This window comes from Nematolebias whitei, chromosome 3, assembly GCF_014905685.2.
Source record: "Nematolebias whitei isolate Nwh7 chromosome 3, NemWhi1, whole genome shotgun sequence".
NCBI lineage: Eukaryota > Metazoa > Chordata > Actinopteri > Cyprinodontiformes > Rivulidae > Nematolebias > Nematolebias whitei.
The window spans coordinates 59,640,025-59,666,773 of record NC_056500.1 but is presented as its reverse complement, the minus strand read 5'-3'; the positions used below and the strand labels follow the sequence as shown (position 1 = coordinate 59,666,773).

The 26,749-nt window shown below is 43.0% G+C and overlaps 1 protein-coding gene across 1 annotated transcript in view; it reads left to right on the top strand.

The window, feature by feature from the left end:
- Positions 1-26,749, top strand: part of cpeb2 (cytoplasmic polyadenylation element binding protein 2) — a 142,625-nt gene that overhangs the window by 73,015 nt on the left and 42,861 nt on the right. The window contains exon 3 of the mRNA XM_037698351.1: positions 11,659-11,749. Coding sequence (XP_037554279.1) covers positions 11,659-11,749 — 91 coding nt within the window. The remainder of the gene's footprint in view (positions 1-11,658; positions 11,750-26,749) is intronic.

Here is a 26,749-nt window from a genome sequence, read left to right as displayed (position 1 = left end):
GAATCCGTTTTAATTGATGAATATATCTCAGCATCTGTTCATCTACATTTTGTCCGCACGTTTCCACCACATATTGGTGGCCCGTAACGTGCTCATAAATGGACTGTGTATGCGTGTAATAATTGATATTTCATGTTGACATGGAGAAATAGCAGACTGCAGCGTGCTGAAGCTGCGCGCTTGGAGCTAGACGCTGCATGTTTACGCTGGCAATGTTTTGAAGCTGAAATTGTGAGTCATATGTCTTTATGAAAGCTGAAATTGTACGTCTGTTATGTGTAACTAAGCTGGATTTGTGTGGAAACGCTTTATTCTGTTTAAAGACGGTTCAGACGTGGTTCTGGTACCGGCTCGGTTCTGAACAGTTCGACCGGGTTGTTTTAAATGGTGGGAAAGACGTTTTTAATGCCGGGGCGCCGACTCCGTGCAGCTCAGCTTGATTCGTGACACTTGTAACAGAAATTGGTGCATTTTGACAGTTTAAAAGACGAAAACGTTGACGGACTTGTTCAGATAAATCTAACATGCTAGCTGGGGAAAACGCTGCGTGATTGGTTAAATTAGCGGCGGTGTAACGCTCTCATTGGCTGAGAGACGTGTCAGTCACACCGTGTTGCTCTGTCATTGGCGGATTCAGTCACGTGACCCGGAAATGAAAACTCGTTTTCATAGGGAATAAAATCTGCTTTTTAAAGCTGAAAAGCGCTTAAAAGCTGTATTCTGATATGCTGCTTAAGTTCTTCAAAGTGTAATCGCTGGATTTTTGCCACGTTTGAATTTAAAATCCATCATTAAATGATGTTTTTGAACGATGCTAGCGATGCTAATTTTAAGCTAACAGCTAACGACCGGGTGAGTGACGTGTCACGTCACTTCCTCCATGTCGGAAATGAGCTCGGTTGCAACCGAGAGCTTTGCTGTGCTTAAAATCACTAAATGTAACTTGCCACATGTCCCAGAAAACTCATGTTCATGCTAAGAAGTCGTGCTTGTTGAAAAAACGCCACGTTTACGCTTAAATTCGTTCAGAAATGTTGATTTTAATCGAGTTTAGCCGAAGCTAACTTTAAGCTAAGCGGCTAAAAACAGGATGTCAACCGAACGTCACAGGAAGTCGTCATAGACTCCTGCTGGTAGAAAGCTAAACACTGCCACCTCCTGGGAAACTTGAGATCACAGTTTCACTTCAGTTTTAGGTTTTTGAGTGAAATTAAACTTATTTCTTTCTGTAAGGCATTTTTGAGTTAATAAACGTTCCTCAAAGCTGAATAATCACTGTTATCTTGCATTTAAAAAGTAATTAGGGTATTTATGCAGAAAGGCATTTACCAACAAACCTTTATTCACTGGTAATTCCTCATTGAGAAGGTACAAAATAAAAGGTAGAAACTTTTTTTAAAAAGATACAGTTACAGATATTCATAGAGATCAATTTACTCATTTGCTAAAAGATAATGCACGTTTAATTGCTAAATCACTAAATAAGAGTAAATATATCAGGAAAAAGAGACTTTTCTGATCTTATTTTACCACCTAAAAATACATCTTCCTATTTAATTTTAAATAGAGGATGAGACAGGAGGACAGGAGTAATAACAGTTTTTCTGAAGAAAGACTGATTAATCCTGACACATCATCAATTTTCTTTTCTCTTTTCACCCACCTGGGTTGATGAGTAACTGTTTAAAATAGCGAATTTCTGGAAGTAAACGGTTTAAAAACATTTTTAAGCTGATGTGCTATGAGACTAAAAAGAAAAATTGCAGGTTTATAAAAATTCAGTGCTTTAGAGTAAAATACACTAAAAAAGAACTTGGTAATCTAGTATCTGTTAAGAAATAAGCACATAAAAAGTAACACTGCCAGAGTAGCATTTACTTAAATCTTCATGAATTGGGGTAAAACCTCTTAGGTACCCACATTTGAATAAGTTGACTTATAACAGTACTTTTGTGTAAACCCAAAGCTAAAATAATGTGAAACTCATTGACATTTGAATACAATTATTTACCTGTAAAAATATCTGAAGCTGGCAATTGTTTTATCCAGAAAAAGTGCTGAACAGTGAATAACCATGACAGGTGTGGTAGAAAAGGATTTTGATCCTTATGGGATGCAGGGCTGTTTAGAATATGCGTTGCAGCTGCTGACAAACACCTTACATCCATATGGCAAACAGGCGGAGAGCATGAACCCAAAAGAGTTAGTGGACAATCTGATGGAGGTTGCAGAAGGTGTGACCTCTACAGAAATTACAATGTCAAGTTATGAAAAGCTGGCTAGAATTGCAATTTTGCTGAAAGAATCATTCTATGCTGTTGTTAGGAGAGCTGATGACCTTGCACTAAGGTTATACAGTGAAAAAGTGTTTGCTCAGGAAATTGAAGGTCACTACCTTCAATTTAAAAGCGAACACGAGGTCCTCACAAGAAAACATTATGAACAGATGTTTCAATTACAGCAAGATGCACGTGCAGAAATTGATTCGCTGAACAGCAAAATACAATTACTTGAGGCATCACTATCTGAAGCCAGGGATGCTAAAGATGTGCTTAAAACACAACTTGAGGATTGCAAAGCGGAAAAGGCGGTATTGCTCCATCATTGTCGGCATTTACAAGGTGAATGTCGGACATCACAGGAACGCCTGAAAGCTTGTGAGGAGGAACTGGCTGCAGCAACAAACAAGATTTCTGACGTGGGGCGAGCTGGTCTGGGACTCAGAGACGAACAAGGACAGAGTCCAGGTCACCCACAAACACCTCAGAAAGACGTTGTTGCACCTCCGGCTCTTAATCCACCCTCATCTCGGGCGGTAGGAACAGACCTGAACAGGTCTCCTCCACCGAACGTGCGACAGTGTGCAGTGAATGTGTTCGAGGCATGCTCTCATGATAAGACGCCCATAGAGGTGTTTCCTGGTGTAAAGGTTAAACCCCACTGCCTAGAAATGGAAGGACGGAGTGCGTTGACACCTCCTCCTAAAACAGGCGAGAAAAGGCAGTATTTTCAAACTGACAAACCACGTAATGAAGGTGCACGCTGGGACAAAAAGGCTCCTCTTTCAGAGGATGAACGTGATGATCGTAAATGGGATATGCGTAGGACGTAAAGATATGGGATCCAAGAGGACCCATATTATCAGGGGACATCCGAAGAGGAACCCCCAAAAGACGTACCTAACCCTCCCCCACCTCGGACGAAACGAACCGAGGCGATAAAATCACAAAGGTCCCAGGAACAAGGCCCTACACCTCTGAGCTCGGAGGAGACAGAGAAACTACAAAGGTTTGTAGAAACTTTGAAAAATGCTGAAATGGGAATCCAACCAGGAGCACAATGTAGTGATCTGGTCGCTACTAAATCTGAAGGCGCGAATGACAACATTACAGATGTCGGTGAAACACACCAAGACATTGCTGTTGCTGCCTCCAACAACCCCTCATCGGACGAAGGGGGGGTAAACTCACACACAAACGATGATGAGTCATCGCAAACTGAAAACTCAGGAACTGATTTTCATGATTTTGAACTAGGCATTCCAGTTCTGGGAGGACTCCCAGATAACTTGGTACCGAGTCAAGAAGCTGGGCCAGTATGTTTCACGAAACCATCACAGGCCATCGCTCTTTTCTCAACCAATGACGTCGACCAAGGACCACAAACCTATGGTGTCTTACCCATAGACAGGTCCGACGACTCAGAAAAGGATTTGTTGGAGCTCCCCAAGGAGCAAGAACCCTCATCAGTCTCATCACAGATTGAACAGGTGGTCGCCCAAGCCGACACTCTGACATCTGATGAAGAAAGAGACAAACCTCGCCAAGTTCTTTTAAAATATGAAAAGTCATTTTCAACGGACCCAGACATCATCCAACTTCAGAAGTTGGATGATCCTGCAATTAACTCGATGATACTGTATCAGACTGACCCAGACAAATGCACTCCATCGAAAGTCGAACTGGATTCCGATCCAGACCTAAAAGTCCTCTTTCAGCTGCGCAAACAGTTAAAACTACTCAAGGACAACCTAACTTTAGCTCATGGAGCGACGTCCTCACCCGTGTTCGCGGTCTCCCATGATCGAAGGGGGGTGACGCCAGTTAGGATAATGCTACCAGACGCGATAACGTGAGCAAATCTGACATTCAGAGTGAGTGGCGCACCGAAACGTCGTTTCCTAGTTGCTTAATCACTGCTTTTGTCGATGTTGAAACGTTGTTTTACTGGTTGCTTAGTCACTGTTTTTGTCGATGTTGAGACATCGTTTAATTGGTTTTGGTATTGTTTTTGAACACCCCAGGCAAGAATGAATTTTGTTGTGTAGTTAAGTTAGAGACTAAGAGGCCTTTGACCATGCCAACATGCAGTTCATTCGTTAAATTGCAATCTTTGCGGAGTCAATGTGTATTAATGCTACCTTAAGTACCATAATCTACATTGATCTCACAACGCTTAAGCCGAACCTACTCGAACAATTCTATTCGGGGGGATAGCTAATTCTTTTTGATGAGTCTCGCCATAGACTTCCAAAACATTTATGGGGAAACCAAACACCCAATCTTAAGTCGTTCGTCTAAAAGACAACAGACAATTGAACCAAACTGTATTTTACCATGTAAAGCTAACTTAAACCAAGTTAGAAATGGAAAAATAGTTTGGGCCCCTTTTTTATAGGTATAAACCCCTGTAGTTACCCTTTTCAGCATGTTCCACCCCTTAACTGGTAGTTGTAGCTGTTCCCAACCATAATAGCTTACACACCAGGTGCATATAGGTTAAGGCCTTATGTAAAATCCCCTTCATAAGCCCACCTTAAACCACATAATTACATGTCACATTTGAACCAGAACGGCACAGGCTGGACGTCGCCCAGAGACGACCTTCGCTGGAGGCGACCTGCAATCCTGACGTTGGTCTCCACTCTACATCCAGTGGCCGCATCTTCAGTTCAATCCAATGGAACCCCTAAGTATGCTGATTAATCAACACTTCCAATCGTTGTGGATTTACCGTTGTGGATTATAAGACCTTTTCCAATGGATTACAGACTCTGTTTCCAAGGGGTTAAAGCATTGCTACAATGGAATTACCGACGACGTTATGGAATTATAATCAACACAATGGAATTACCAAGAACATTGTGGAATTACCTTTGACTTTGTTTTCCTTGCTGGATTACTTTTGACTTTTGTTTTCCTTGCTGGATTACTTTTGACTTCTGTCTTCCTTGCTGGATTACATCAAGCTCAAAGACATTTGAAGGCGTAAGTTCATGTTTGGAATTCATCCCCATGGACAGGCGATGATTTCCAAAGGGGGGACTGTAGTGAACTTGACCTGATGTCAAAACTAAGCCTAAGGTCAAAACCCTTGACCTTAAGAACCTTGTGGGACAGAAACTGTCATTTCATTGATTTGAATCCAGAAATGCAGTTTGACCCATCCTGAGACTTTCTTTCTTGAAAATCAAGTGAAAGAACACTCTCTTTTTTATTATCATTACTATTTTACAAATGTTGATTATCAAAGTGTCTTAGTTCAAACCATTTTAGATGTTGCAGTGAACTAATCAATTTTATTAACTGTGAAACAGTGTAATGATTTTTTTTAATCCTCATGCAAAGTTAGAATTCATGTTAAGGCCTGTTACAGAGTAATCATGCATTTTCTGATTTCTGTCTTTGAATGAGCAAGTGTGCGTTTTCCAAGGTCAGGAGTCGAAGCAGACATGTGTTGGAACAACTGTCTTGTTTACATCCTCTCAGACGTCAACAGAGAAGTTGGCACCTGTTTCTCCAAACTCGCCAAAATAAAACTCTCTCTGTCTCTGAGAACAGTTTTAATCTGTTCCATAACAATTCTTGCTGTTTTCCGACTTCTAGTAACCTCTTACATCACAAAACACACCCCTGTCTGGTCGACATTGACAAATCAGGGACTCCCAAATATACCGGAAATAGAGCCTTTAAAAATGTCGGTACTTCCTAGTGTTCGCAGTTCAGTCTGAGAGCGCTGAGAAGTTCTGAGATGTTCGCAGTTCTGTGAAGTCGTTTGGGAGAACAGAAGTCCAGCCATGATAAGGCTCTTCCGAGTTGGATTATAACATCTTCCACCTCTGAGTGGAACTTCTGAAAGACTCCACTCATGTGAAGTCCACTTGCTGAGGTGAGCTGGTGTCGGACGGAATCTCGTCACTACTTCGGACGAGTCACAACCATCCTATGGAGACGCTGGACAGGTAGCGTTAACTGGAACTCCATATCTGCTGATTCATCTTCAGAAAGGTAATGAGTCAAGTTTCCTACCAAGCGTACCGAGGAAAAGCTGGGTTCGAATGGAGAGTGTCGGTTCTGGTCAACACTCCCCCTCACACACCATCTTTTACTCCCTTTAAACTTCATTTCCATCTTTAAATTCTTCTCTCAAGTAGAAATCCTTCCAGATAATTTAGAAATGTCTGTGTAAAGTGCTCATCCACCGCCGTGTGGATAATTGATCATAATTGTACAGTTTTCATTAATGTCTGTGGTGAAGCAACGGAAAATCATGGCCGTATGGTTTTCCTGGTTGTAAAGCTGATTGATTATGTTGTTATTCTCATATTTGCCAAATTAATGTAAATGTTTGATGTTAAACTTTGATTCTGTAAAATAAATGACCGCATTCATTTTGATGGGTCAAAGATAAATGACGTCTCACGTTACATTTCATTAAATTCAATGCACGTTTATTCAGTCCAGAAAAATGAAGAATCCGTTTTAATTGATGAATATATCTCAGCATCTGTTCATCTACACCCTGATAAAACAGTTTGAAACCAGCACCAATGCTGCGAGCCTTGCTGCTCTTCCACTTGGTCTCTTTGACACCTAAAACCTTCACCTTCCTTCTCTGCATCATGTCAGCAGCTCTCTGTCAGCAGCTCTCTACTTTTGCATGTCTGTGCAGTATGTTCGTTATCAATTTACCTCTGTCCCTCGCCTGATTAGTGAGTGGCTGTCTGCCATCTTCATCTTCCCACACAGCGAGCTGTTCCAACAATACCTTCAGCTGACTCCCTCTGACTCCATCTCTCGGTTAATTACCGCTCGTACAGGGGATGTCCCCCCCCCCTGGCCCTCTGGCCTTGAGTTTCAAACCATTGCTGCAGATCAACTGTTCCAGAGGTCACTGCCTCCTCCTTTACCTCTGACACTGATTGAACACACAAATGTTTTTTGACCTCGCTCTCTTATCCCCGTTTATGTCTGGCCTCCGACAGCTGTGGTCTAATCAGCTGCTGATCATTCTTCCTATTTTAAACGATGTATTACATTTCTCTCCCAACGTTCAGTGACTGAAAATGGCGTTCAGATCTCCTCCTGCCAAGATCACCCCTAAAATGAGAGCATTAAGAATGTTCAGCCAACGACCTCCTCTCTGCTGTCCAACCTCTGACCACCTGTCAGCTGCTTCCTTGCCTGCCTGATGATGTACCAACTCCAGACAGAGTATGTCCTCCTCCCTCTTTTAAGCTGTATTCAGCTTACTTCAACGTTTATGTACTTCTACTTACTTATTCCTGCTAATTTCTGAACATTGTGCTCCTTTCAGCTAATGTTTGGAAGATTCAGATATTTCTACTTACATTTCAGATACTATTTAGCTGTTTCATGCCAATATCAGCTAATTCCACCTTTCTTTTTAAATTAATCCAACTTTTACAGCCTAATTCAGGAAAACCAAGCTCTACCAACTTACTTCTGGTACTTTAAGATTATTTCTGCTTGTTTTAGCCATTGGTCTGCTGGTCTTTAGCTAATTGCCTCTGTTTTTTTTTTTTTAGATAATTCCCATATATCGTGCGCATTTATACTTATTTCATATTCAAAAATTTTCCATATCTTTTAGATTGTTCACCAATATGCTCTTAACTCATGTATCGATCCTGTAGACTTTCCACAGGAGTCACATGTTTCTCATTTATGAGCTCCATATCCGCTGACACAATTCACACAATCTGGCATTCAAGTGTTTTTATTCTCATGCACTCCTGGCTCCTGTTGAGAAAAAACAATTCACAAGTCTGAAACTCAGTAAGTCAAGACTTGTAATTGCTTTATACAACAGTGCCCCCTTTCGGTCAGGATATGGAAGCTCCACTCACCCACAGACACACACACAGAAAAAAGAAAAAAGTAACCCTTCGCTTCGCCCCCCCAGACAGACTCAGACATGCTCACTCCCCCCTCTTTTTTCTTTTTCCTATTGTTTCATCTCCCTCAACGCCTCCGGCCTTGAAGCCTTTACACAACATAGAAAACACGGCACAAACAATAATTACTACAACGTCCTAACCCTAATGTGATCCCTGATCACAGGAAATTTGGCAAAACTAACTAAGTCCCAGTCTTTCACATTTCCCTTTGAACTAAATTATTAATGGCGTCTTTTTGATGGGCAGTCAACACTCCATCACGGAAGACGCGAACCGTAGCTGCGGGTCCCCGACCCGGTTCCCGTCCCTCTCGTCAGAGGGACGATCTGTGAGACACCACCGCTGGAAAAAAGGGAAATATGTTGTTCACGTCCGACGCAAACCCCGGCAGGTCCCTGACCTTCCTCCGGCACGAGTCAAACTCGGGAAACTATCTACGAAATACACTTAAATGTTAAACTAAGCCGTGCAAAGGACACGCACGCAACGTATAACACCCAAAGTGTCTGAATACGCGTAATCCGTTCGTCAGAAGTACCACTAATCACCGTAAATTAGCTTAACAACCATCTTTATTTCCGGAGATGGTATTAAACACCCACAGAGGAAGATTTAATTTGGTTTACGGCCGAATAGCGGAGTTTTTTTGGGCCTTTCGGCCAACGTAGGTAAACCCGCTTACCTGTTAGTAGAAAATGATGGGCCCAAGTTTGCTCTGCGGGTGTCCAGCACCAAATCGATCCAATCCATGTGTCCACCAGCTGTACGTCGGGGTCACCATCTGTTGTGGCTTTCTGCTACAATCGTGTTCAAAACAGCTGAGACGGTCACCTTAGTTCAAAAGATTTATTTGACAAACAGGAGTTACAGGTATTCAGAGACAAACAATTACATTTGTAAAATATATGCATATATTTGGAGCATTAAAGAACGAACCGTCTCGGTCTGCGCTTCCCCGGAAATGCTCGCTGGACGTGTGTCATTTTCGGCTTTTATCAAAGTTTGAGAAGGCTAGTCCTCTGATTGGTTTAGACAAAAAGGTTGCTATGGATACTGTGCTCCTCTGCTCTGCCAAGGACATTAATGTCCACATTCCATAGATAAGGATTTTTATGGCTCACTGAAATCGGTTCTTTGTTTTAGCTCTGTTTCAGTTTAACTTGATTATACCTTATTGATACCAAATGATTTGAGTTAAAGTTGTTTTCTTTCTAGGAATAATTAATAACTATTAATTATTAACTAACTCATGTTTATGTGTTCTTAATTGATCCCTCTGGCTTATACTTGTGTTTCAGTTCAGTTGAAGTCACCCTGCCCCCACATCTAGCAAAAACTCTCTTGTAACTTACTGTGAAGATTAAACCTGTGTCCTCTCATCTAAACTGAACCTGTATCAAACAATGGTTAAACGATTAAATGCTAATTGTTATTATCATACGGACCTGAGGGATTTTACTTAGTCAAACTATATTAAGTCTAAATTAAAGAAATGTGTTCTAGGTTTTATTTATGTTAATCAGTCTGTGTGTGTGTGTGTGTGTGAGCGGCCAGGCCACCACATGCTCAGAGAACAAAGAAGGACTCTTCCCTGGCGTTAGTCAGTATCTTACCTGCTTGTAATATATCAAATGTGAACTTGTAAAATTATCATTAGCTAATATAAGATTATATGTAAAGGTAAAATAGTTAGAATTAGTAAACATTTTCTATAAATATAGTTCAACCCTTGAAGAAAGGCACGCACACACTTTGTATAACATGACATTTGAATGCTTGATAGGAAATATAAAAAGGTATAGAAATATGAAATCCAACACAGGGTTATACAACTACCTGTCAATGACTTCATTTAATATAAAAGTAGATTTAAAATCAGTAAAAACATCAGAACAACAACAAATCTGAAATGAGAAATATTTTTATCAGAGTGGTTATCCTCTTATATAGATGATCTATGATCCTGGGCAGTCAGTTGGAGCAGACAATCATCGTTTAGTATTCCTGACGTCCACGGACCCTCCGCACTGGTGACCTGTTTGTAGCTTGTAGTTCTTGCTAACGAGAGCACAGTAGTCCCTCGCTACTTCACAGTTCGTTTTTTGTGGACTCGCTATATCGTGGTTTCTCAAAATAAGATTGGACATGACACACAATGGCTGATTGATGGATGAGCCACACGATCTACATGGAATTTTTATTTAAAATGAATTATTTTAAATTATTTAGCATCTGCTGCACCTTTATGCAGCCCACATTACAGGAGAAATGTCCTCATGCAGCTCCTCCTCCCTCCTCTGTGATCTCCAGAAGGCTTCATCAGTCTGAGGAGTCCCAAGTAAACTGTTTTCCCCACTAGGCAGTACACTCCCTTGTCTTGAACCACTTTGGCTGTGGCTACCTGCCTGAAAAGAGTCGACAGCTCCCAGAAACCATCTTATCACCAGCAAACGGGTTGGTCCACTAAAGGAGTGTACTTATAATGTGAGAAAAACAATTTACTTGGGTAAACCCAAGTTTGACAACCAGTTTGACAAGACTGTCAACAAGAAAGAGGGCCGGCAATGGAGGAGGGGGTCATACCAAAGAGACCATCTTATCACAAGCAGAACTGGTTTGTTCCGCTTTGGAGTAAGCTGTTGGGGAAAGAATCCGTTTTGTTGTGTGTTTCCTTGACTCATGAAGCCTTCTGGACCGAAGGTGAAACGTTTTAGCACAAAAAAAATGAAACTGTCCCCATGGCCTGACTGAAAAATGTTGGATTGTATACCTGGATTATTGAGCATGGACCTTGTTAATTTACTTGGGACTCCTCAGACTGATTAAGCCCTCCGGATAGAGGGCGAAACATCTTTCCACAAAATTCAATTCAATTTAATTAATTTTATTTATACAGGGCCAAATCACAACAAAGTTGTCTCAGGGCACTTTACAGGAACATTCACATACTGTAAAAGGGGGACAGTTGAACCTGGAGGCCTCCACCCCTGTTTAATGATGGACGATTTCTTTTCACAAAGATGGCCTCCTTTACGCCTCTCTCAAACCATCGTTCCTCTCTGTCCAGGATGTGAACATCTTCATCCCTGAAAGAGTGACCGCTGGCCTGGAGATGAGTGTAGACTGCAGAATCCTGGCCTGATGATGTCCAACTTTAACCTCAGCTCATGCTCTTGATTTTCATCCTCTCTTTCTTCCTCAGGATCCGGTTGCACAGGCCCCTCATGAGCTTACTTCCTCAGTTATAAACTGAACAAATACAGAAAGAATGCTAATCTGAATGTGAAGTTCTCGCGCACCTAAATCTCTCACATATTAAGCAAAATAGCTGTGCTTCAGAGGCTTTATCACTCATAAGCCTAATCACAAATATGTGTTAGAAACATGGAGAGTTAAAGGGGTATTGTGACATGTTTGTTTAATCAGATGAATTAAAACCATCAAACTGTATTTTTCAGGACCGCTCCAGAATGTATGACAGTCTGAACATGCACTCTTTGGAGAGCTCTCTGATTGACATCATGCGAGTTGAGCAGGATCCGATGAAAGGTAAGATGGCCTTTCCCTTTCAGTCTTGGTTTGCAGGGTCAGAGGAAGGTGATCCTGTTCAGGGAGGTGACCAACATGAAGCAGAGCAACTTGTTACAAGGACCCATCGCTCCCAGAGCAATGTTGTTTTTCCACACAAGCTTATTTTCTCCCTGCTGAGAGCTTAATGCTCATGCCACCAGCTGCACATTTACCTGACCGTAAAGCTTTGATCCCGTCGCTGCTTAACTTGGGCAGCACACAGATCTGAGTAATGAAGAAGAAATACAAGAGGAAGTTTGAAGTTGTTCTTCAAGAGGAGTTAGTGAAGATAACTGCCACGGTTAAATTTAGATTGATTCTTTTTAAGATATATACAGGAATTAATCCTGTGTTTCTGTTTGAGTTATTTGTCACGGCTTGGCAGTGGCAGGCAGAGAATGTACTGTAGTATGACACTCCCGGCCTCCTGCACTCAGCTGCTGAACATCAGATGAGCAGTGTCAAATGTCTGCATTGCTCTGATCCTCTTCTCCTACTGTCAGCTGCCGTGAGCTCATTTACAGCCGTCTAAACCCTAAACTCTCTCATTTTACAATACTGACAGACCAGAGGAAAAACACATGTACAAACTAGGTAGTTTTATGGGTGTGCATCTTTATTATTTCTCCACCTGTACGCTCATTCCTTGCTTTTCGTTTCTTTTGTGTTTTTTTTTTTTTTTTTGCTGGAACAGATGGAGAAGACATGGATCAGTGTGCACAGCAAAGAGGGGGTGTGGGCTTTAGTCTAATTCTGGATTTGGTCACACTTCCATGCACTGTTTATGACAGCCAGAGAAAGAGAGTGAGAGAGGGTTTGCAAGGCTCTGATTGACCATTTATAGGCTGACATAACAGCTTCAAATTATAAGTCCAAACTAGGGGTTGAACGACTACATAATTTTTAAACTCAACATTAACATAATACAACTCAAGTAGAGCTCGAGTACTTGATGACATCATAGGATCTAAAGATACAAGAAAAAAAAAACTGCAAAAAAGGTCATAATTTACTAAAAAGGACCAACAAAAACATTGGGAGTATGTATTATGTTCCTACCATTTATCATACTGCAAATAAGTCACAGAAAAAACTAAACTATTAGTTAACAAAGTCCATGCTCAATAATCCAGGTATAAAATCCAACATTTTTCAGTCAGGTCATCTGGACAGTTTCTTTTTTTGTGCTGAAACGTTTTGCCTTCGATCCGGAAGGCTTCGTCAGTCAAGGAAACACACAACAAAACTGATTCTTCCTAACGATAACTAAACTATTAGTTATTATTATTAAGCTGCAAAATTGAAAGAAACATGTGGCACGTCAAAAGCAAAACTAAAAACAGTGGGGCGGACGACCATCCCACACCACCGCCAGCTGTGGTGTGCATTAGGTTTAGTTTTAGAGATTAATATGTTTATAGGTTTTTTAAATAGGTTTAGAGATGAATATTTAGTCCAATAAAAAGACTCCAGGTCCAGATGGATTTCCAGCAAAGTTCTACAAAGAATTCTGGAATATCTTGGCACCACTATTTCACAGAATGCTACAGGAAACTGAGAAAAATAACAGACTTCCAGAAAATATAAACTTAGCCAACATTAGTCTCCTGTTAAAACAACGCAAAGACCCTGTATTACCTACCAGTTATCATCCCTTATCAATGTTGATCTTAAAATAATTTGTAATGCCCTCTCAAAAAGATTGGAAAATATAACTCCTCTCATAATACATCCTGAACAAACTGTTTTTATAAAAGGGAGGCATTCATCCACAAATTCACGCAGATTATTTAATTTAATGGATTATTCTTACAGTAAAAACTTTGACACTGCAATATTCTCTCTAGATGCAGAAAAAGCTTTTGATAGAGTTAACTGGAAATTTTTATTTGCAGCCTTGCATAAATTTGGTTTTGGAAATTATTTCATAAACTGGTTTAGGGCTGCAACTAACGATTATTTCAATAATCGATTCATCGGCCGATTACTTTTTCGATTAATCGATGAATCGGCAAATAAAAAAAACAATGTTTTAATTTCCACCCCTTTATTCCAAAATTGAACATTTGACTGACATAGCAATTCGCACACACACACATAAAATACTTAATTACACACATTTGAGTAGATGTAATAAATTACTTTAATTCCTGTTTAAATGCAATTCATCCTGCCATACCTGCAGTGTCTTCAGTCTTTGCCAGCAAATTAAAAGTTGAAGCTTAATCATTAAATTATTATCTTTGTGTTAGATTTATTTATAAATCACATTTAAACACTGCTTGTACCAATTAAATTAAATAAAAAGTAACACACACATTCTCTATCACCGTCATTAATCAGCAAACAAACAAACAGCTTCATCTACCAGACAGATTGACGTTACGTTTTCTCTCTTGGAAACAGAACAATGTGAATATTGGAATATTGTAGAGACTCACCTGCAACACAGGATGAGTTGTATCAGCTGCTGAGCTCCTTCCTCCTCCTCGTGACTCCGACATGTTTATCAGCGTGGTTCTCCCATGTCGTGTCGGCGATTTTCAAAGCGGCATGCTTTTCATTTTTTATCTTTGTGAAGTTCTCCCACACTTTAAAGGACTTGGGTCGAACAGTTTTCGCTGCGTCGGTCATTTGTAAAATTTACTTAAATTTCCTTTGAAAACAGCCTCTGCTCTGCCTCGCCCCTCGCTCTGTTCAACTTGCGCTGCAGTTTTTTTGTTTTTTTTTCAAACTTTATTCAGTCAGTCAGCATTGACAATGAACTGCCCGTGAACAAAACGAAACGGCTCCGCAGCGCCGTGAAAGACGCATAATCGCGCAACACAATGAATCGATAATGAAATTCGTTGCAAACGCTTTTAATCATCGATTTTTATCGATTTTATCGATTCGTTGTTGCAGCCCAAACTGGTTAGAAATATTATACAGTTCCCCATCAGCATGCATTAGGACAAATAGTCAAATATCTGCTAGCTTTCTTCTGCAAAGGGACACCAGGCAGGGATGTCCACTCTCCCCCTCACTGTTTGCTATTTTCATCGAACCGCTAGCCGCAGCAATCAGGCAAACCACAGATATTAAAGGCATAAAATGCAAAATCGTAGAGCACAAAATCAGTCTACATGCTGATGATGTGTTGCTCTTCCTTCAGCATTCACAAACCTCCCTCTCTCAGGTTATTGGATTGATAAACTCTTTTTCAAGAGTTTCAGATTACTCTATAAACTGGATAAAATCCACAGTTCTACCAATTAATTGCTATTTCAACAATTCACTTACTACACAACTGCAGTCAGGAAATATTATGTACATGGGTATCAAAGTCTCTCCTAGATTGGCAGATTTAACAAAACTAAACCACATCCCACTTTTAAAGAAAATTGAGGATGATCTTGTTAAATGGAAATCTCTACCCTTATCTCTCATGGGAAGGATCGCATCAATAAAAATTATGGTTTTGCTTAGAATAAACTATCTATTCTCAATTATCCCAAATAAACCATCATCTGACTGGTTTAGATCCCTGGACTCCTCCATCTCTAAATTTCTCTGGAAAGATAAACCCCCACGTATTAAACTAAAAACACTACAGAAGACCAAAGATAAAGGAGGACTAGAGCTACCCAATTTCTATTCTTACTTTCTAGCCAATAGGCTAGAATACATCTCAAGATGGATAAAAAACACACCCCTTGATGAACCCTGGCTAGACGTAGAACTGACACTTTGCAATAATATAATGATTTCGGACCTTCCATACATTAGCTCAAACATAAAACGACAGGAATGTTTTAAAATAATCAATATCAGCTCCTCTCTGACAGCTTGGTGGGAGTTTCTTAAAATGACAGAGTCTTCACTAATTCCATGCAGACGTACACCCATCTGGAACAACCCTGACATCCTACAACAGAATAATATGATAAACTTCCCAGGTTGGAGGTGTAAAGGAATCGAATATTGGGAACATATATATGAGGCAGTAGATTATATCTCATTTAACAGATTCATAACACAATATGGATTGATAAGAATACATTTTTAGAATATCAACAAATTAAATCTATAACAAAAAATAAATTTAACCTTAATAACACTAGAATTTAAATACCAACAAGTGTATTAGAATTCCTAAATCTTAACCCTCCCAAACCCTCTTAACCCTTGCTAAGATTTATGGGACACTCATTAAACTAGATGAATCCATATCCCTTCCCGTTGTAAAATGGGAGACAGACTTGTCAGTCAACTTTGACCAAAACTTCTGGTCTCCGATATGTCTAAGAACTTTTAAGATGATTAAAACCCCCAATTTACAACTAATACAATACAAAATCCTTCATAGAGTACACTACACAGGTCATCGGATGTTCAGGATGGGTTTCACATCATCTAATGTTTGCTCACAGTGTACAGACAATATTCCTGACAATTACATCCACGCATTTTGGTTCTGTCCACCTGTTCAGAGGTTTTGGTGCCGGATATGTGAAGACTTATCAAAGTGTCTGAGATGTAATATTCCACTCTCTCCATCAGTTTGCTTATTGGGCCACTTAGATGATGTCACCTTGGAGACAAAGTCAATTCACATGATTTTTACTGCTTTATGTATAGCAAAAAAAACTATACTCATGAATTGGAAAAATAAAAATACTCTTGTTTTTAAGACCTTTTGTTGAATTACATTAGTCTTGAGATAGCCTGTACCTCCACATCAGACAAATCTCTCTGGGCTTCTTTGATTGGCTCCAACCCGTAGTGGAGGTGGGTAAACCGCTTTGATTTCGTCCTGTGGGGCATCGTTGTTGATGTGGGGGGGTATTGGAGCTGGAGGCATTGGGGGGGGGGGGTAGTGGGCCCGGGGCAATGGCGCTCAACTGGGGAGGTGGCTTTGGTGGTTCTGGGCGTTGACCTCAGCTGGCTGCATGCAGGCTTCTGGGCGGTCAGTACCGGCGGGCGCAGGTTACTGGCCTGGTGGCCTGGTTGCTCCTGGGTGGGTTTGGGGTGGGTGCGGGTTCAGGGGGAGTGTCGCTCCTGGTCTGGGGTCCCAGCTTGACCCAGGGGTCTCGGGTCTTGGCGGGTATATAGTCGGGGTCTTGGGACAGTGCATGCGCCGGTGCCCGGCCCTGGCCTGGGGGCCTTTGGTGCGCTGGTGGGCTTTGGGGCCTCTACCATGGGGGGGGGGGGGGGGTGGGGGGGTACGGGTGGATTCAGCCTGGGTGTCTTCTTGCCTGGCTGTGGCTGCAGTCTGGTGCTTGACTGGGGCTCTGGGCTGTGGGGGCTGTATTGGGGGCTCTTGCTCAGGTGGCTCTGCACTGCTGGCCCGGGGTTGTCTGGGCATGTTAGGCGTGTACCCTCCCTTGCGTGGGGTACTCTCATTGTGGGTGTTGCAGTGGTGGACTGGTCGGTCCTTTTGTGGGGATGGGGGTGCACTCTCAGTCATTGTGGTGCGCTACCTGCGGCTGTTTGGACACTCCTGGCTGATTGTCGCTGCGGGAGTTTGGTGGCTTCTTTGGTCGGGGGCTGGGTGTTGAGCTCGGGATTGGGTTGGGGAGTCTGGACGATCTCGGGGGGGGGGGGGGGGGGGGGGGGTCGCTGGCCTAGGTTCTGGTCGGTCCTCAGGGCTATGTACCAGTCCGTGGCCTGGGTTCCTAGTGGTATGGCTGTCTCCTGCTCCTGGATGGATGTACTGGAGCCTTCCTCCCCTGGTGGATCTCGGAGAATTGGGGTCAGTGGGGGAGCTGAACCCCTGGGAAGGCATTGCCACCTCAATTGTTCATCCCCATCCTGACATCTTCCTCTGCCCACTCCATCACACCACCACTCAAGCAGGGCACTACTGAGCTGTGGAGAGGATCCTCCATCTCCATCGTTCATGGTGACCTGGGCCCCAATTTTATTAAACAACCAAGACACTTACATATAACATTCTCACGACACATGCATATATAGGCTCTGGAGTGGGCACACGGTGGCATACAGGGGGTGGGATGTTTAATTATTCTCACCTCCGGGACCTATGCCCACTCTCATATGTAGCATGTAGACATTTAGGGTTCTGGGCAGGGAGGTGGGGTAGGCTGCCTGGTTGGGGTCTGGGCTGTGAGTGGGTGTTGGTCCTTGGGGGTCGATTGAGGGTAAGGCCAGTGCTCTGGTTCTCCCTGGGTTGTTTGGATCTTTTGATCAGGGTTCCTGGTTGCAGTGGCCGGCCCTTTGGCTGGGGTGGCTGCCGGGTTCTGGCGGGGAGGTCGGCTGTGGTTGTGTGTGTGTGGTCATTGGTGGTACATGGCAGCGGTCAGGGGCGTGGCTTCACTTTGACGGGGTGCTAGCTAGTCAGCCTGATGTGACATTCGTGGTGGGGGGTGCTGTGTGTGTGTGTGGGGGGGGGGGGGGGTGCATGGGTGGCGTGCCAGGGCCTCTCCGTGCCTGTGGTGTGGGGATGTAGGGATGCCTGATCATTGGTGTGCTGGGCCGGCCTTCCTCAGCTGCTGCTCCTTGTTGCTCTGGCCCCCGGCCTGGGGCCAGCTTGCGGTCACTGTCAGGTGGGTGGGGCGCATGGACGGCCTGACAGAGGCTCTGTCGGACTGTCTCTACGTGCCTGTTTATGTCTCAGGTTGGATTTTAGGTGGTCTCCTCTCTTGGATCAATTTTGGTCCCCCATTTGATGTGTCGTGCTCCCCTCCGGTGGTTGGCCCCCCTGCCGCCAGTGCATTGGCGGCTCTCAGCAGCTGGGGCTGGGTGGTGGGGTGTGTGCGGGCCTGCCCTGGTGGCTGCCTGCCGGGGCCTGGGTGCCCTGGCTCTGTCGGGCCTCTGTTGGGGGGTGGTATGACCTCGGGACTCGGGAACGGTGTCCATGGCCGGATCTACTCTGGAGGGGCGGGTTGCCGGCGGGGCCTGTGGACTCGTCGCTGCAGCCTCCTGGGGTTTCTGTGGTTGCTGGGGATCGCCCAGGGCTTCCCTTTGTTTCTCTCTCTGGGGGATGCGGGTGTCCCTGTTGGGGGACTCCCGGAGTTCCGGGCTTGGGGACCACTGTGTGTCTGTGGTTCTGGTCTTCCCTGTGTTACCATCGTGTCCTGTGGGGACGGGTCTGTGGGTCCCCACATCCACTATTGAACATTTTTATGGAGAAACCTTATAGTGACCAGCATGCTCACACAGCTGTTTAGATTCAGGTGTTTATCAGATACACACTCTGTTGGGTTGTGGTGGCCACTAAATACATCTTGTATTACCAGGTACTGTATAAAATACTTTCTAATGATGTTACAAGTATCATTATACATGTTGTTTGTTGTTGTGGTTTCTCGGTTTTGTCTTGTTTTTTTTTTTCTTTCCGCAGGTCTAGAGGCAGACTTCAATGATGTTGATTTGTGTTCTCTTCATCCCCCTCTCTCTCCTCTATTCCTATCGCCTTCTTTGCCTTTTAACCCTTCTCTCACTTTTCTGCTTTGTTATCTTCTTTGTTTTTCATCCCCATGTCCATTATATCTGAAACAAGCCCAAAGCAAATTCTAATAAAATTTAATTTATATATCAAGTGGAGCATTAAGGCCAGCCATAATGCTCTGCTTGTGAAAGTAAATCTGCCGGGCATCACTTCGACACTCAGACAATAATTGTAAGGGTGCATTCACACCAGCCCTCTTTAGTCCGCTTTAATCCAACTCTAGCTCATTTTCCTAGAAAGTCAGTTTCATTTGGGGAGGTGTGAACACGCCATCGAACTCTGTCACGGAACAAAAGGCGAACTCTGGCCTGGGCTAAAACCTAGATCTCGGTCCGGTAGAAGAGAACTCCAGCGCGGTTCGAGTGCAGTGTGAATGTAAACAGACCGGGCTCCGCTCCACAAGCAAGAAGTGGAGTACAGTGCAGGGCAAACAAACACGCATTTCTCTTACCTTATATGGAGCCGTCAGCTGCCTTGTGTGAAAAACAATATTCTCCATGGTCTTCTGCCTCATCTTCTGCTCATGCTGAGTCCATTTTTGAAAAATGACAAAATATAACTCCTAAAACTGCTAAAACTTGATGCCACTCTGTTTTTGTTTTTATTTCCAGAAGAAGAAGAAGTGTCTTCAGAGGTTTTTGTGTTGTTTCTTTCAGTAGTTCTTGGTGCAGCGCCCCCACAGCCGAGCAGGGGAATAGGTTGGTTCAACAGGTTGGCTCGACTGCACAGTGAAGTGTGAATGCAAACGCATCAGCTCAAATGTAAACAAAATGTCATGAATATTGGTCCCCAACTGAACTGAGTCTACTGGACTATCAGGTGTGAAAACAACCTAAGTGTCACAATACCGGAAAGGACAAGGGGAGAAAAAAAGCAACTGTACGTTTGGTCCTTTAGTGTTCCCTACAGAAGCACTGCCCCAAGACCTCTTATCAGAAGCATCAGTTTGTAACACAAAGTCTTTAGTAAAATCTGGTGAGTGCAAAACCAGATTCTTACTCTGGGACTGGCTGATATCCTTAAAAGCTGCAAAAGCATCTGCTGTCCACCAAATTTTGTTGGGACATCTTGAGCCTGTCATGTCTGTTAGAGATGTTGCTCTAGCTGAGAAATTGGGGATGAATCTGTGGTAGAACGCAGCCTTGCCAAGAAAAGATTGCAGCCGTTTCCTGGTTTGTGGAAGAGGACATGATGCTATTGCACTGATTTTATCAACTTGAGATTTAAGTGTGCCACCTCCATTGGTAAACCCTAGATACTGTATTTCAGTCCTAGCAAGAGCACACTTTGCTGGATTGATCGTAAGGCCTGCAGAACACAGCCGATCCAGGACCTCTTTTAGGTGGTCTACATGCTCCTCCCAAGTTTTGCTAAAAACAACATCATCGAGGTGTGCACTGGTGAATTCTGAGAGCCCACAGAGTACTTGATCCATTAGTCTTTGAAATGTTGCTGGAGCCCCATGCAGACCAAATGGCTGGACCGTGAACTCGAACCGTCCCCGGGGGGTACAGAATGCTGTCAGCTCTTGGGACTGTTTGGGAAGGGGCACCTGCCAGTAGCCCTTAGACAGATCAATAGTTGTTAAATATCTTGCTTCCCCCATGTGCTCAATGAGATCATCAATATGTGGCACTGGGTAAGAGTCAAATTTTGATATGGAGTTGAGGTACCTGAAGTCAATGCAAAATCTTATTCTGCCATCCTTTTTTGGAACCAACACAACAGGGTTACACCACTCACTTGTTGAAGCTTGGAAGATTCCTAAAGACAGCATGAGGTTGATCTCCTTCAGCTCCACCCTGAAGCGTTCTGGTATCCTGTAACTCATACTCTTTGCAACTGCATCCATTTTTAAAACAATGTTGTGCTCCACCAGAGTGGTGTGACCTGGGCACTCTTGAAATATGTTTGAATTAATCAGAGGTGTTACTTGAGACTGTTGCTCACTGGTGAGATGGCTTAAGTCCAGGACAGAGGATGTTACTGAATCATTAACTTCTTCCTCCTCATCCATGCTGTGAATAAGCAGCACCTCTGTTTCATTCTCAGTGCATGGAACCCACTCCTTGAGAAGGATGACATGGAGCACTTGACTCCCTCACTGAAGACCTGGTGTGGAGACTTTGTAGGTTATCGGTCCAAGTTTCCTCTGTACAAAGTACTTCAAAGGGTCCCTGCCACTTTGCAAGCAACTTGCTGTCAGAAGTTGACAACATTACCAAAACCTTCTGACCAGGAACAAACTTTCTGTGCCAAGCTTTTTTTTTTATCAAACCAAGCCTTTTGGTGTTGTTGAGCAGCTGCCATATGACTCTGAGCCAGCCGACTCATCTGCTGCAGCTTATCCCTCATATGGAGGACAAATGAAATAATGTTAACAGAATCCTCTTTACCTTGATTTCCCTCCCATGCATTTCTCAGCAAGGTCAGAGGGCCCCTCACCTCATGGCCATAAAGGAGCTCAAATGGGGAGAATCCTGTGGAGGTCTGAGGAACTTCCCTGTAGGCAAAAAGGAGGTATTAACAAACTTACGGAGCATTTGTTTGAGAGATCGGTTGAAACGCTCCGTCAGTCCATCTGTCTGGGGGTGATATGGGGTCGTCCACATACTCCTAATGCCCAACAGCTTGTAAACCTGTTTCAACAGTGTGGACATAAAATTAGTGCCTTGGTCAGTTAAAATCTCCTGTGAAAACCCAGCTCGAGAAAAGTTGAATCAATGAGGAAGCCACATTTTTTGCTCTAACAGTTTTTAACAGAAAGACGTCAGGATATCTCGTAGCATAGTCTGTAATGACTAACATAAAGCGGTTCCCAGCTTTACTCTTTTCCACAGGACCAACTACATCCATGCCAAGATGATGAAATGGTGTGCCATTGATAGGGAGAGGTTGAAGTGGTGCTTTGGTGGGTACTCTAATTGAGGTCTTCTGACACTGAGGGCAACTTTTGCAAAACAGAGCAACATCTGAGTGTAAACCAGGCCAGAAGAAATAGTGCTTAATGCAAGCAGGGTTGCCTCCCAAGGTATCCAGCCCAGGGAATAGAGTGCCTCAAAGTGAGCACTGTCTCACAAGCCACTTTAGGGACCACTAACCACTTAATCTAGCCATGTTGTTGGTATAAAATGCCATCTTGCAGAATGTAGTGCTCTTTATTTGTGTCATATTCTACAAAAGATTCCTCCTCCCTAGCCCTTAGCAAAAAGATAGACAAAGTTGAATCATCCTGCTGCATTTGTCTGATATTTGTGGGTAATGGAAAAGTCAACGGTATATCTGGAGCAGCTTCAACTGTGGTCTTACCCAACACGTGTTGAAAATTTTCACGCCTTCTTTGACTGCGCAGCTGCCGAGACTTTCCAGGTTCTGTTTCTAGCTCAACTGCAAAGAAGGGCAAAGCACTAAGTGTTGCAAAATGCTTATCCTGATTTTTAGCTTGGGCTCTTGTTACAGCAACATTAAAGCTGTGCACTTCCTTCAACAAATCATAGATGACTGGCAGATCCTCCCCACTAACTACAGGATAGGGTAGGTTATCAGCTACCGCAACCTTTAACAGATAGGGAGCCCCTTGTGCCTCAATAATCTAATCAGATCAGCAGTGGGGTATGATCTTTCATCCCCATGTACACAGCAAACTGATATACAGTCAGTTGGTACATATTTCCTGTGCACCAAAGTCTTTGTACTGCCAGTGGCTTTTAAAGCATTCATTTCATGTCCATTAATCCTCACTTTAATGACTTTATTCAACTGCTTTATCTCAGGTTTAATATCCACATTCTGGTGAGGCACAATACACATCTGAGTTAGCTTGCTTTCATTCTTGGGTCACATGGGCTTGGTATGACCTTATTGTCTACAAAGGTGACACACTGGTGGCCTTTTATCTGGCATGGAAGCATTTGAAGGCTGATTTTCCTTTGAAAAGGGCTTACCCACACCTGTTGCTACCTTCTGATGGTGCGGATAGGATTGTGACTGATGTGAGTCTCTGGTAGCCTTCCATGCACTGTGGCTGCATGGCTGACTCCTGCTTCGGGCAGCTACAAACACATCAGCCAGGGTGGCAGCTTCTGCAGCTGACTTCGGATTGTGCTCCTTGATCCAGACCTGAAGCTCAAGACACAAAATTCTTAAAAATTGTTCCAAAATAATCCGTTCACAAACTTCCTTCACAGTTTTATTTTTAGGCTGAATCCATTTCTCATGAAGTTCTTTCAGCCTTGCATACAGTTCCTTAGGACTCTCATCAAGAACATCAAGGCAGCGGAATCTTTGCCTATATGTTTCTAGATTTATATAATTTTTTTTTTCAAAATGACAGCTTTTACCTTCACATAGTCCAGGGATTCATCCACATCCATGTTATAGGCACAGCGACCCTTACCCGTCAGAAGAAAAATGAGATGAAAAATCCAGTTTGACATTGGCCAGCGATAAGCAGCTGCAATTCTCTCAAAGGTGGTCAGAAAGTGTTCAATATCATCTTCAACAGTTAATTTTTCCAATTCAGGATGATGAATATGCACAGACTGACCTGTTGAGTTGGAGGCTGAGTCAGAACTCTCAGGTTGAGATGTTGCTTGAATCTGATGATTATTTGGAATTTCAACAGGCTCTAGATCTGTTGAGGTGGGCTCAGGGGGTGGGGTTGTCCTGGTATGCACTTCCATCTGCAAAAGCAGAAACTGGTGTTGCAAACTCTTGAAGCGCTCCTCTAGTTGTGCAGAATCCTCTTTGCTTTTTCTACTGAACTTCCTGTTGCCCATGAAGGCCTGAAGAATTCCTGAAATATCATGCAGAGTTGGCTCTCTGGTATCCTCACACTCAGTGTCTCCAGCCATGGCTGAAGCTCCTTCTTCCATCTCCTTCTCACTCTGTGACTGCTGGGGGGCCTCTTTGATCTCTCAGTTTTTTTTCCTTTTCTTGGACGCACAACATTCTGCATGGCTCAAAAAATTTGGAGGGGGAAAAATTTTTTTAAAAAAAATTTCCCCTTTATTTATACAGGTAGTCTCATTGAGCCACGCAAACTCATTTTCAAGAGACCTGTTAAGGGAGCAGATGGTGGGGGTTAAGGGCCTTGTTCAGGGGCCCAGAGTGGGGCGAATGAGGGTGGAGGTAGGTGTGGGTGTTTCACCTTTTCCACCCACATTTTGATGTTGACTGTACCGGGAGGTGAACCTGCGACTTTCTGATCACAGGACCATCTTCCTTAACCTCTGTGCTACCACTCCCCACAAAAATTATTGCAAGAAAAAAAATCCTGTCTCCTCAACTCTAAGGTCCACTTCTTGACACCACATGTGATGGACCGAGTTGAAAAGCAAGAGGAATCACAGGAAGTATTAGAAAAAATAGGGGTTGTATTGTAACCCCAAAAGATAATGCTTTACAAAAAAATGAATGCTGAGCCCATAAAATAGGTCAAAGGAACAAAACTGAACACAGGCAAAAATGTGAACAAACTGGCTGTATAAACAAACATAACTGACCTCCTGAAAAAAATGACGCACAAGGGTATATATACTGGCTGATCAGACCATTAAGACACAATAGGGGTAACTATCTTATTTATTTAAAAAAAAAAAAATCTGTATGCCTTTTTATAATTGTCTATTGTTGTCGCTGTTGTCCATTGTTGTTATCATTCTTTGTTGAAATCAGGTCTCTCTTGTAAATTCTAGAATTCTAGAATTGCGCCGCTCAAGGTGGCTGCATGTTGGAGCAGCTCTGTTACTTTCATTCTGAGATTTTGCTTTTGGAAACTTTAATTCCTCTTTTTCTGGATGTAAATCACATTTTTTGGACGACTGTTTCCTCTGGTATCAGATGCTGTGCAGCTGGAAGGATTTTTACTGAAACTTTTTTTTAGTTTTGGACATTTGTTATGATGCGTAACCATGGCAACAAGGCAGTTTTCTACAACAACAGCAGCTCAATAACATCTCAAAAGCTGAAATAATATCTCAACTATGGCCCCAACTCTCAAATGAGTTGAAAAGGATGTTCTATGGACGCATTCTCATCTACCTGCCAGCTGTGCTCGAGTGCCTGACCACTGAGATCCTGGAACTAGCAGGAAACACGGCTCACGACAGCGGAAGAACAGGATCGTCCCTCAGCACCTACAGTTGGCTGTCCGCAGCTATGAGGAGCTCGGCAGACTTCTGGGAGGAGTGGCCATCGCTCTGGGAGGAGTTCTGCCCAGCATTCAAGCGGTCCTACAGTCCAGGGAACCAAGAGGCCAGCCGAGTCTGGGTGGACGGATCGGACGGCATCTGCAGCCAGTTTCTTAGGATCCACTGTGAGATGGACCTTTACAAGTGATCCTTCCTGTCTACAGCCATCAGCATCTATAGCATCTCTTAATGAAATGAGGATAACGAGTTACAACAACAAAATAATTTCCCTCTGGGATTAATAAAGTATTTTTGAATTGAATTGAATTGAATTAAATGAGTCCTCGAGGCTCAATGGAATTTACCTATCTGAATAAAGGTTGAATGAACTAAACAGAATACAATCACTAACTACAACAACCAACGCAGTACAGCTAAGTTTGATAATAAACTAAACACCAAAAGTGGAAATCAAATCTATTAAACTTGAAATTAGAAATATTCACGTAAATACAAAAGCTATTTTCTTAAATAAAGAAATTACAAGTTCCCCCTCTCCAGCAGGAACTGGTGGTGCAGTCCAATCAGCTCCATGGATTTAAGTGTGCTAAGCCCTGGCCACCATCTTTTGTCTGGCAAATCCCAGGGATCACAATTCAATTCAGTTTATTTATATAGCGCCAAATCACAACAAAGTTGTCTCAGGGCACTTTACAGGAACATTCACATACATAAATGCCAATTAGTAAAGTTCTCTATCTAAGGAATCCAGCAGACAAGCAGAATCTTGGCTTTGTTGCAGTCTCCCATCCTGAGCAAGCACAGTGGCAACAGTGGAAAGGAAAAACTCCCTTTTAAAAGGAAAAAACCTCCAGCAGAACCAGGCTCAGGACAAGCAGCCATCTGCTTTGACCGGCTGGTTTGAGAGGACAGGAAGAAGAGATAAATGGACATAGAATGGTAGGTCCAGATATAGGTCCAGGTGTACCTGAAAGACAAAAAAACACGTTAACGATAGAAAAAATAATTACAAATACAAAACAGGTTGAGCAGAGTAAGTAAATATAGCAGCAGAGTGAAAAGGGTGGTCAGTTTGTCCTCCAGCAGTCTAAGCCTATAGCAGCATAACTAAGGGCCAGCTCAGGAAACCCAAGCTGACCCTAACTATAGGATTTAGCAAAAAGGAAAGTCTTAAGCCTAGTTTTAAAACTTGATAATGTGTCAGCCTCACACAGAGATTGGAAGTTGGTTCCACAAGAGAGGAGCCTGAAAACTGAAGGATCTGCCTCCCATTCTGTTTTTGTAAATGCTAGGAACCACAAGTAAACCTGCAGCCTGAGAGCGAAGTTGTCATGAACCAGAGGCCGGATCGCAAACAACAACAACAACCACTGA